The sequence below is a fragment of the Echiichthys vipera genome (genome assembly GCF_963691815.1).
Source record: "Echiichthys vipera genome assembly, chromosome: 10".
Classification (NCBI taxonomy): domain Eukaryota; kingdom Metazoa; phylum Chordata; class Actinopteri; order Perciformes; family Trachinidae; genus Echiichthys; species Echiichthys vipera.
In genome coordinates this window covers 29,389,862-29,402,275 of record NC_139835.1, presented here as the reverse complement: position 1 = coordinate 29,402,275, position 12,414 = coordinate 29,389,862, and the positions used below count along the sequence as shown (strand labels likewise).

The 12,414-nt window shown below is 42.4% G+C and overlaps 1 protein-coding gene across 26 annotated transcripts in view; it reads right to left on the bottom strand.

Moving 5' to 3' along the window:
• Positions 1-12,414, bottom strand: part of ttn.1 (titin, tandem duplicate 1) — a 188,754-nt gene that overhangs the window by 122,132 nt on the left and 54,208 nt on the right. For 18 of the 26 annotated variants that reach the window (XM_083921679.1, XM_083921699.1, XM_083921701.1 and 15 more), the window contains 17 exons: positions 10,105-10,395; positions 8,776-9,063; positions 8,086-8,202; positions 7,667-7,949; positions 7,007-7,190; positions 6,811-6,891; positions 6,324-6,591; positions 5,775-5,984; positions 4,575-4,652; positions 4,460-4,486; positions 3,878-3,931; positions 3,743-3,787; positions 2,473-2,532; positions 2,151-2,219; positions 1,383-1,454; positions 1,095-1,172; positions 126-365 (listed from right to left, as the gene is read on the bottom strand). In XM_083921679.1, coding sequence (XP_083777805.1) covers positions 126-365; positions 1,095-1,172; positions 1,383-1,454; positions 2,151-2,219; positions 2,473-2,532; positions 3,743-3,787; positions 3,878-3,931; positions 4,460-4,486; positions 4,575-4,652; positions 5,775-5,984; positions 6,324-6,591; positions 6,811-6,891; positions 7,007-7,190; positions 7,667-7,949; positions 8,086-8,202; positions 8,776-9,063; positions 10,105-10,395 — 2,445 coding nt within the window. The remainder of the gene's footprint in view (positions 1-125; positions 366-1,094; positions 1,173-1,382; positions 1,455-2,150; positions 2,220-2,472; positions 2,533-3,742; positions 3,788-3,877; positions 3,932-4,459; positions 4,487-4,574; positions 4,653-5,774; positions 5,985-6,323; positions 6,592-6,810; positions 6,892-7,006; positions 7,191-7,666; positions 7,950-8,085; positions 8,203-8,775; positions 9,064-10,104; positions 10,396-12,414) is intronic. The other 8 variants (XM_083921681.1, XM_083921682.1, XM_083921683.1 and 5 more) reach the window with 4 other exon arrangements.

Here is a 12,414-nt window from a genome sequence, read left to right as displayed (position 1 = left end):
AGAACATTTAAGAAGATTTACACAAACATGTTAAATAGTTATATTTGTATGTCAAAGCAACATGAAACAAACAACAAGAAAGACATACTGAAACCCACAATGTCTTTCCAGTTTAACTACTTTACCTCTCGCTTTAGGGGGTTCTGCTTTTGTCTTTGCAGGTTCAACTCTCGGTGCTTCAGGTTCAGGCTTCATTTTGGGCACTTTCGGCTCAGGCACCGCCGGCTTCTGAGGCGCCACTTTAGGCTCGGGAGGAACCGCTATTGGCTCGGGTGATGGCTTTGGTTGATAAGGTTCAGGGGTGACCTTTCTGGGAGCGATCACCTTCTTTTGTTCAGGTTCTGGTTTGGTGTAAACTGAAGGTTCTTCAAGGTTAACAGAGACATATTACTGTGAGTCAACAGCTTTAAGAGTTAAAGAAGAGGTAAAAGATGGAAAGATAACAAATAGACACATATATACAGTATAACAGACACACTGAAAGATGTACAGCCAAGAATACAATGCTCTTTACACATTGTAAGAATGCTGAGACACATTAGACAACATTAAGTTACACAGACACGAAGAGAAAACCTTTGAAGTTCATCCTCAGAGCTTTATTTTATAAAGATATTAACGACTTGATTGTCAGGTTTTGCGATTATCTAAAGGGTAAAGTTTGTGAACTTGCTGTGTAATGTTGAAAAACACTTACTTGTCTATAAATAATGATATGCAGTATGTGTAAAAACTGCTGTTACAAATTAACAAAGATATAAAGGATAGGATCATCTGATTTTACGATCATCCGAAGTAAAACATGAGTTTCCTTAACGTTAAAATCGTGTCCTTATAGTGTACGTTTCCAAAAACGATAACTTATATATAAGTATATTTATACTATATATAAACACAGCTGTTATCTAGGTGAAATATCTGTAAAAAATTAAGAAATTAAAGGTTTTATTTACTTGTCTTTCAACATTTTTTCCAAAAAGATATTTTTTTGTATGTTTTTTATTAAGAATTAAGAACGTGAGCCGATAAAGACTCTCTAAGATCTCAAAGAACATATAACACGCAGTAATGAAACATTTCGTTATGAACATTACCTTCTGGGGCCGGAGGTTCCTCTCGGCGAGCCGGAGCGGTGGCAGTGAACTCAGGCTGCTGCTTCTTTGCTTCAGGTACTTTAAAAATATCATCACGGAGTTCAGTTTTCTTACCACAATAGATGCTAACGTCAAGAATCTTTAGTTATCAGGTCTTTAAGAGAGATACATTAAGAAAGGAACAAACAATGTGACTGAAACAAGGAAGGTTTTTAAAGATACAGTCCAACAAAACATAAGGTACATATATAAAACAGAACGATGACAAGAAGAGGTATTTGCAGATACCTTGGACTGGAGCTGGAAGCGGAGCTGCAGGCTCAGAGGGCTTCTCCTCTAGTCTCCTGTAAACCTCAGGAACTTGAAAGATGAAGAAAGTTCACGTTAAAACTACGACGGCCAAGCTCTACTTTCTACTCTCTGCTGCATACTATACAGAAAGCTCTAGTGAGGGTTAGTAAAAGAAGTAAGGAGAAGAAGAAGAAGAGTAGAAGACATGGAACAGGAATAAGAACGACATGAAGAAGAAGACAGACGACACGAAAAGATCTACACTCAAACAGCTTTGGAGAAAGAAAGCTTCTACAAGCGAGCTGCGAGCGTTTGATGCGTTCATTCATTCACTCATCTTCAACTGCTTGTCCTTGTCTGACTACGGGCGTGAGGCGGGGTACACCTTGGCCAGGACGCCAGTCTATCACAGGACACATAGAGACGAACAGAGACGGACAACCATTCACACCTACGGGTGATTTAGAGTCATCAATGAACCGAACACCTGCACGTCTTTGGACTGTGGGAGGAAACCGGAGAACCCGGAGAAAACCCACGCAGACACGGGGACAACATGCAAACTCCACACAGAAGGGTCCCAGCCGGGATTCAAACCAGGAACCCTCTCGCTGTGAGGTGACAGCGCTAACCACCACACCACCATTTGAAGCGTTAAACATGGAAACAAACATGGCGGCTAACAGATTGCTGCTCGTTACAGCCACAAGCGTTGTGGAACAGCCAGAAGCCCGCTTGCTTTCTACAAAATAAAAGCGTTTATACCTTCGGGGACGACTTCTCTCATCTCCACATGAGTCCTCTCAACTGTTTCTCCAACAGCTTTTTTCTCTTCTGGTGAAGAAGAAAAGTGACAGAAAGAACCGGACATGAAAGACTGTCGCAGGTCTTTGACGTTCCAACGTTACGGACGAGAAAATTAAGATTTACTGCGAATAAACGTAATTGATGAAGAAGCATGGAGGCAGAATGGCGACTGACGGGACAAACAGACGTGTGACGCACAAACAGATGTTTACAGACACAAACATAGTGATCAGTGTTTACGCCGATGATGTTATTTAATATAACAGAGTGATGTTGATACCTGTGGTCGAGGAGAACTGAACTGAAACCGTCTCCTCTTCAACTGTCAGACTTTTGAAAGCTAAAGCAGATCATTGAAAGGATAATCAACCGTTAGAGAGTTCGCGTTTACAGTTTACGTCCGTGCAGAAGAAGATTATGCAAAACAATCATTAGATTCATCTCAAAGGTTTGAGATAAAACTCAAAATTTGACTTTGTAAATTCAGGTTTAATCAAAGAGTCAGACTTTAATGTCAAGTTTTATGCTGCAGACTATTTATGTTAATTTAATTTACAACTCTAATCCGACAATTTGTCATTAAATCTCTAGGAATTAAGAAAAAACAACAAGAAACCTCGAAATCAAAGTCAAAATTCAGACTTAATTAACAAATTTTTATTCAGAGATTTCTTTTTTAAATATCAGAATTCTGACTTTAATTTAAAATATCTGAGTTTAATTTAGGATTTAATTCTTTAATCTGATTTGCGATAATCTCTGATTTTTAATTTGGAACATCTGATTTTAAAATTGGCCTTTTATTGAGAATTTATAGGTTTAAATTCCTTAATCTGAGAATTTTAAATTATGAGTCCAAGGTCGGAAACCTCTGCCATAAAAGTCAGGATTCAGATTTGTAATAATCTCTGATTTGAGTTGAAAAATTAGATTTTAATCTCAGAATTTTACTGCAGGAATTCTGAGATTAATCTCTTTAATCTGAGATATTTACATTCAGAGAATAATTAAATAATGAGTAAAATCTGGATTTCTTCAGACTTTAATCTCTGACTAATTCTGATTCCCAGATTAGAATTATGTAGAAATTGAATTTATCCAAATTGAATCCTTTAATCTTAGTTGTTTAAACCTAATCTCTGTGTATGACGTAAATGATATACCTTTGAAATTAATGTCAGAATTCAGAATTTAATCACGTTTTTACATTTTGCACTCTTGTCTTTGATCTCATGAATGATCGTTTTGGCTTTAATCCTCTTCTGTTCATTTGTTTCTATTCAGTAAAGTTAAACTCTGTTGTTGTTATGGGCACGACTTCACACGTTATTATGATATTTGAGTTATTAGGAGGGATGATGATGTAATTAATATTAACTGGGTTCAAAACGACCACACTGTTACTGAGGATGAGAGTTACGGGAGGATGAAGATGAAGGTTTTAAGGATGGGAACTCTGTGAATTACATTTATTCACGCAAAAATAAGAATTAATAACGTTGGAAGAGATGACAGTTAGTACCAATCTCACAATCCAATATCTGTTGTACCTTTCACTTCCGTTCGTTCTTCGTAGCGATAAAACTCGGAGGAATCTTTTGGTGGAAAAAGACATTTTGAATGAAACAAGCCGAGCGATGTTCGATGGTTAAGTTGGTATTTTAAATAAAGTGTCCCGGACTCACCTCTAACAAACATAGACGCTGCTTCTTGTACGTGAACTGCTGTGTCAGGGACGTCTAAGGGTTTACCCACAAACACACAACTTGAGTTAATTAATCTTCAAATTAACGGAAATATCTTTAATATTTATTTATTCATTTGTTTGTTGTTGACAGTAAAACTCAGCATCTCTTGCACTTCAGACAGAAGTTCACTAATTACATTCACATGCACAAAATATCCCAGGTTTTCCCCCTTATTTAAAAAAAGACATACTTATTATATTATATATTATATATTCGTACAAGCTGTTTACATGGCCAATGGAAATTAATATACCACTAATATCCTTGTTTACTTCCTCCCCCTTGAGGGTGACGTTACGTTGTCCGCACGTATCCAAAAGCCTGTTAACGTCTTTCAGTGTTTTTGTTGCTTTTTTCTGCCTTTATTTGACATTTTTGAGTAATAGTTGAATATTAGTGTGCATGTAAATGTATTCAGTGATACATTTAATTAAATTTAGTTTATTTAAATTAGAAACACTAAGTTCAGAGCTGAGGATGTTCAGTTTTACTGTCATCAGTTCTCTTAAGAGTACTCACCCTGAGGAACCCTTCCTAACCCAATCTCTGTGAAATGACAAGGTGCAAATTGTTATTACAACTATTAATCTGTTTTTTAAGTGTAACTTTATCAGTGGGATAAAAACGTACGGACCTTTGCCTGACACGTAAAGCTCAGCTGTGCTGCGAGCTTCTCCCATCGGCTCCAGACGAGCGATCACAGAATAAACGCCTGACGGAGTAGAGACATTATTAATGCTAATCTTAACATATAATCTTAATTTTCTCTGTGTTTAAACTCGATGAAGACACAGCTAATTCTGAACTAAAGCTGGTGTCAGTTACATTTCAAATATCATCATTTAAGGCTGCACAATTAAAGCAGATAAACAAGTTAATATATATAAATTTTATTGCCTGTTACGGCCTCCTCCAGTATCTCTGTCTATCTGTGTTGTGCATCTATGTCAGGCTAAGCAGGATGTGGGATCCCTTGCCGAGGATTGGCTGGCATGAGACCTGCCTACTTCCTGGTTCTGCAGGTGATTTGATTGCTGCGGCATCTGGCGATCTCCTCCAACCACCTACCACCTACCACCTTCCAGACTGTCCCTCTGCTTAAATAGTTGCCCTCGCTGTGATTTTGGGCTTTTGTCTTTGACCAACTGGCCTCGTGTGTGTGTGTGTAGTGCTCTCTGAGTTTTCTTTGTTCTGCATATTTCTCATCTCATCTCATCTTCAGCCTCTTATCCGGGGTCGGGTCGCGGGGGCAGCAGCTTTAGCAGGGGACCCCAAACTTCCCTTTCCCGGGCCACATTAACCAGCTCTAACTGGGGGATCCCGAGGCGTTCCCAGGCCAGTGTGGAGATCTAATCTCTCCACCTGGTCCTGGGTCTTCCCCGAGGCCTCCTCCCAGCTGGACGTGCCTGGAACACCTCCCTAGGGAGGCGCCCAGGGTTCATCCTTACCAGATGATCCTGAACCACCTCAACTGGCTTCTTTCAACGCAAAGGAGCAGCGGCTCTACTCCGAGTTCCTCACGGATGCTGAACTTCTCCCCCTCTCTCTAAGGGAGACTCCAGACCCCCTCCTGAGGAAACACATTTCGGCCGCTTGGACCCGCGACCTGGTTCTTTGGGTCCTGACCCAGCTTTCCTGACCATAGGTATTTTGATTGCCATTCTGCATTTGCCAATTACAAAATGTATATTTAAACTGTTTACTAATGATTTCTTGTCAGTATTGTGCAGCCCTAAAAGTTGAATATATAAAATGTACTGTAAGATGATGCAGTAGATTGTTAATTCTAATAAAATGTCTTAAATGTGCAGTTTAAACTCATAGTTTGACAAACCTTCATCCTCTGCTGTTACGTTGCGAATGGTCATAAAGTGGCATCGGCCCTCCGTCCTGAAGTTATATTTTGGGCTCTCTCTAAGCTCCCACGAGTCTTTGTACCATGTGACGGTGGCGTTGTCGAACGACAACTCGCACTCGAAGGTGGCACAGTTGCGTTCACTGACCTCGATGCTTCTGATGCCTTTAGTGAACTGAATTTGTTCGGCTAAAAACCAGACAATCAGAGTTAACTTCTGATTTCACAATATTAGGTTCATGTTAGTTTATAACATCAGTTATTTTATTGATTTGTCGTAATTATTTCTGTGTTATAACCTGAGTCTTTGTAGTTTTGACTAAATATGAAAGAAACACAAAACAGTAAAACCACAAAAAACAAGAATAAAGCAGCAGGTTCAAAGAGGTCAGTTGTTCTGTTAGTTTGAAGTCGCTCACCTGTCTTCAAAGCCGCTCCTGATAATAAAATTAACGAGTGAGGACACATCACAGACGTACAGAGAGATGTCCCTCGGACAGGACAGGAAGTTCAAACGCTCAGACTTACCTGTGACGGTGAGCTTGGCATTGGAGATGTGAGGACCACACACCACACGGTAGTTGCCCTGATCTTTAACCTGGCAGTTCTTGACGCTCAGATAATGACGCTCGCCAACGCTGCTGATGTCGTACTTGTCGCTGCTGTCCAGTTTCTGCGTGCCTTTGTACCAGGTGAGGGTGATCTCCGGGTAGTTGATCTGGATGCGGCACTCGAAGGTGGCCGTCTTATTCTCAGTGGTTGTCTGGTCCTGGATGTCCTCGATCACGGAGACGGGCTGAGGATTCAAAACGTGGTTTAATCGTGATGCTGATGGGTCCGTCTTTACAGGCTCCTGGTTTCGGTTTAATGCTAAAATCTACAGAACTTTGGAGGTGGATCAATTAAATCCCACGTTCATCCCCTGAATGTTATTGTGTGTCCGTATACTTTTGACCTAGTATTCATTTTAACAACAGTCAGTGTACTTGTTATGGTGTTGGTTGTTTACAGGTACCTCTGTGCCGACGCGTCCCTCCAGCTGCTGGATGAGTTTGACCATGTCCTCGTCTGCAACACGGCCACCATGCTCGACCTCCTGCAGCGCGGAAAAACAACATTAACAAAGAGTTCTTGACCACCTTTTATCGCTCTCTCAGAGAGTCAGATGTTCAGTGATACCACTCTCATGTCTGCCATTTTCTCTCACTCACCACTTTTCCGGTCGCCATCTCCTTCTCCTTCTTCAGGAACTCAACGGCCTGCAGGATGGCGCGGTAGTCGTGGATGCCGTGCTCGGTCAAGATCTTCTCGTAGTCTTTGGGGTCATGACCTCTGAGCAACTCCACAATATCGACGTCTCCTTCTTTCTTGGGACTCTTCTGCTTTGAGGGAGTCCTGAGAAACATCAAGTACACGATCAGAAAAGGTAACCAGAGAGATCTTGTTTTCAAGAGGACCAAGGATCAAGCATCATTCATCTTCAACCGCTTGTCCCTGTCGGGGTCGCAGGGGGGGCTGGACCCAATCCCAGCTGGGGATCCGGCGTGAGGCGAGTCCACCCTGGATAGGACGCCAGTCTATCGCAGGGCACATTGAGACGAACAGAGACAGACAAACATTCACACCTACGGGTGATTTAGAGTCATCACTGAACCGAACACCTGCACGTCTTTGGACTGTGGGAGGAAACCGGAGAACCCGGAGAAAACCCACGCAGACACGGGGAGAACATGCAAACTCCACACAGAACCTTCTTGCTGTGAGGCGACAGTGCTAACCACTACACCACCGTGTAGCCCACCAAGAATCAAGAATCAATCACTCTGTTTCTCTCAAAGACTGAATAAAGAAATCAAGCAACACTCTCTTACTTCTTCAGCATTGTCCTTATGTCTCCCATTGCCTGCGCTTCCTCCTTCTTGGTGACCTCCATGTCAGCGCTGCACTCGATCTCTCCGTGTTTGTTGGTGGCGACACATCTGTAGGCACCGGCGTCAGACTTGGTCACCTCTTTGATCTCCATTTTGGCATCCTGGCCCTTGTGCACGATGGAGATACGACCACCGGGGGTGATCTGCCTCCATTTGCCCTTCATCCATTTCACGCTGGGGATCGGGTCGCCCCCGATCTTGGCGATGAAGGTCGCGGTGCCCTCTGCAAAGAATAAAACAAGCAAACATGTAGTTCCACGTGCACAAGTCGACATCTGTCCTACAGTTAAATTCCTCCAACACCTTTAGTTTGTTTCCTGTGTTGTTTCAGGCCAAACAGCCCCTAACAGTGTACTTACTCTCTGTGACAGAAATGTTTTTGGGTTCCTCGATGAAGAAAAGGTTGTCAAGCTTTTTGACTGGAGCAGATGCAGCCGGGGCTGCGGCCTCGGCGGGGGCGGCCTTGGTTCCTTTATCTGAAAATCAATCAATAGTCAACATTTGACTGACACCAAAGAGCCCAATCAGAACTTTAAACCCAACTGCTGTTAAAGTCGTCAATTGTTTTTATTAGGTTACTGTTTTCCAGATTTCCTCCAGGTGTTTCAGATGTTGTACAAACAAAACAGCTTCACTTGTTTCAACAGATGTAAACATTAATGAGACTTAACACAAAGCTTACTAAATAATTTGAAAAGGAACAGAAAATGTAAAGTCCTGAGATAACTTTTGTTATGATTTGGCACTGTAAATAAAATTGAATTGAAGTGAATAAACTGAAATAACACTTTGTCCGTTCATCAGTCATTGTATGTGAAACCTATTTAACCCAGTTTATCAACTTAAAAAAAAAAAAGCAGAACAAAACTTTTTATTGCTTCAGTAGCACAAAAAGTTGCCACAAGATACCCAAAACAAGATTTACTCGCCTGAAACAGCCCAATCTGAGATCATTGGTTGAGGGCTGTGATAGTAAAGTATCCATGTTCTCAAAATAAAAAATTAAACACAGGAGGACAGGTAGTAACAGTCATTACACATTACGTTACCTTTCACAGTGACCTTGGACTTGCAGAAGTCACTGCCTATAGCGTTGCTGGCTTTGCAGAGGTAATCCCCTGCGTCGCTCTTTGAGACCGGACTGACCTCCAGAGAGGCCGCCCCGCCAACAAACGTGATTTTGGTATTTCCACTGGATTTCAGCTCTCTCCTGTCTTTCATCCACTGGATGGTCATCGGAGGAGTGCCGCTGATATGGCACTTGAGGCTCATCTTGTCGCCCTCGTTCACCGTCACTGGCTGCAGAGGGGTGTCGAACTTTGGAGCCTGGCCAGTTTCTGAAGGAATGATGTGAAAGAAGCAGGACAATTACAGATACTTGCTTTTCCAAACAGTGACATTATGGGCAGGGCACCGGAGCCTCTTCTGCAAACCTTAGCAGAAACCATTTAGAGGGAAGTATTTGTACTGGAAACATTATCTTACCCAAGACTCTCTGTCCGTTATCTAGCTCTGAGACAAAGTCTGATTAAAGACAACATTTGATTACATCTAAAAATCTTAAATGGTCAATTCCAAACTTCCTGGCCATCTTGGGAACAAACACCCAATGGAGAAAATGTCTGCCAGTGACAGTGAGGGCCAGTCACTGTCCAAGAAGCGACCAAGCTTGGTCTCTCCCTAAATTGTAGTTATCTAATTGGTATTCTGGCTTACCGGGTGTACAGTGCTGTGGTAAAGCCTGATAAGGCCCTCCACTATCTGTTTTGCATCGTCAACTTAGCACTGCCCAAGATGATTGTGATAAGTTTAAATAAATACATATATTTAAACTTAATTCCAGCACTGAAGTATAGCCTGGCAATGCGAGACGAGCTAATAATAATGTCATAGGCTAGCTAGCTTAAAGAACTATTTTGGCTGGCTATCAGAAGCATATTTTATGGTGGCGCCCAACAAGTTAGCTAGTACCAGTTAGCTTTCCAGCCAAAGTAACTCATCAACCAGCCCACTAGTTGACACCAAGCCACCAAGCTTCTAGCACCGCCTATTTTAAAAGGACGGGTAGCTGGAATTTTACCCTGAAACCTTCTGGTGTGATCGGGTACTACTAAATAAAACCATTTGCTGCATTTGTATTGGCTGAATAAAGATGTAGCATGGGTTGCTTGTGTTATCACACTGTTCTCAGTTCCTGATGTTGCAGAGAACATTTATTTGGGGTGGATTTATTTGGGGTTTACTTCTTGGGTTTACCGGGGAAATGTTTTACCTGAAGATGCTTTAACTTTCAGAGGAACACGCTACAAAACATAAAGCCCCAACATGATCAGTTTCAAATATAAAACGTCAATTAATGAAGATAAACACACTCATACCTGAGATAGTAAGAGACACCCGACAAGAGGCTTTGCCAGCATCGTTGGATGCCGTGCAGGTGTAAACACCGCCGTCAGAGCTGGTAGAGTCTTTGACACACAGTACGGCCATGTTGTTCTGGAAGCTGACATCGTATTTGTCAGAGCCGTATATTTCATTGTCGTCCTTATACCAGGTGATGGTCAGTGGCTGGGAGCCAGACAACCGACCCTCCATCTTGACCGTCTTACCCGCGGAATCCATCATGGACTCAGAGGGCTTCTTGGTGAAGTTTGGAGGAACTTTGCGCTCTGTTGGTGGGGGAGAAAGTGAAGGAAATCAGGCCATGTGACATTGGAGAATGTTCCGAAATTCAAATCAACGTATCGTTTGCCAGGCCACCGGGCCTTTATCATTGCAATAGGGAAAACAGAGAGCCACAACACGTATGACGACATAGAAACAACCTGCAACACAAATGCAAACAAACACTGTCAAATATCAGCCCTATTCCAAATACTTCTGTCCATGAATCCCTTTTCCGAGCAAGCAAATATTTATTTGACCCGACCGTATCAACACATGAAACATGCTCTCAAGGACCTCCAACACATGATAGTCTTTTTTTCCAAACCTAACAAACACAGGACCAGCCAACCCTAAACACAACAACAATGTAACCCAGGACTGTTCGGATGTTCCTTCTTGTTACCAACGAGCACAGGACCACAGGAAACGATAACTACACCAGACGTTAGTGTTAGTAACTGAAACCACACGGGGGTTGCTGAGATGCGATGGATGTGATAATATGTTACCTATTTTAACATGAGCATGACAGGTGTCAGTTCCTTCGGCATTGGAAATTTCGCACGTGTATTTTCCCGCAGATGCGGCTCCGTCGCTGTTGAGGACCTCCAGAACGCAGGAGGAGCCGGTGGTTTTGACGTTGTACTGGTAAGAAGCCCAGATCAACTTGTCGTCCTTCTTCCATGTCACATTAACCCTCTGGCTGCCAGTGTAAGTGCACTCCAGCCTCAAAGGTTTACCCAGCTTGTGGCAGACGTCCTCCAGTTTCTTGACAAACCGCACGGGTTCTGAGAGAAGCAATGTCGGAATCAGTCATAGAAACCTCTGATCTTTACATGCAGAGGACGAAAAACGCGAATCCGAAGGAATCCGCGGATGTTCTCATGCGTAGAAGAAGAGGCTATGTGAATGGAAGGAGATTTACCTGTACATGAATGCAAGAAAGCTTACGGCATTTGAAAGTCTATGTGAGTGGCATTAGTAGTTACCTCTGGGAATTATTCGCTTCATGCATAAAATGGAAAGAACTACAAGCAGTGTGTTGTTGGTTAGTGTTACCTAATTTGACATGAGCATGGCAGATATCAGAGCCTTCAGTGTTGGAAATTTCACAAGTGTATCTTCCACGAGCCTCTTCTCGGTCACTGTTGAGGACTTCCAACACGCAGCTGCAGTCTGTGGTCTTGACATTGTACTGATAAGAGGCCCAGATTGGTCCCCCATCTTTCTTCCAGCTCACATTCACTCTTTGGCTACCAGTGAATGCAACTCTAAGTGTCAGCGGTCCGCCGACTTTGAACGTGGTGTTTTCCAGCTTCCTGATGAAGCGGGCAGGTTCTGTGAGAAGCAGTGATGGTTGTTAGATGCGAAGGTGATGGTAAGCAAGCAAAAGCAAACATGAATGCTTTATTATATTTCACTGATGAAGTTCAATTAGCTTGATTTTTATTTAAAATGTAGTATAGAGTTAAGAGAGTCGGAGTCCCATCGTAGTCCCGGGCCAGCTAATGTTCCACAAGCCGCAGTGGCACAACGTGTAAGTCATAGAAGGTTTCTTCCATTCGTCTCTCTGGAAACATGATGACTGTTTTATTAAATCTATTTGTTACCTGACAAAAACCACGAGTCCTAAGCAAAGAAAACAAATGATTTGTTCCACTTTTAGCCAATTTTTGCAGCCCAGTTGGAAACAAAAATGTAAATTATCCAAAAGACGTCAGACGTGAACCTGGGATATTGCAAATCTGGGTCGCCGCCTTCAGGCCAAGATCGGCAAAGACCCTCGAGTAACCATTTATCTTACTCTCTGCATTCACACAGCTCCAAGGGTCTGCATGATTCAATTTTATTACCGCTGAAAATGCAGCCCAAAATGTATATATGCAGACTTGACTTGGTGGACAAATTCGATCCGCAGACACCAATGCAGTATAATCAAAACTGCATGCACTGCATATTAAGTTTTCCGTGTTGGACTACATTCAGCCCCAGCTTTTCAGAAAGGCAGATGGAAGACGCCT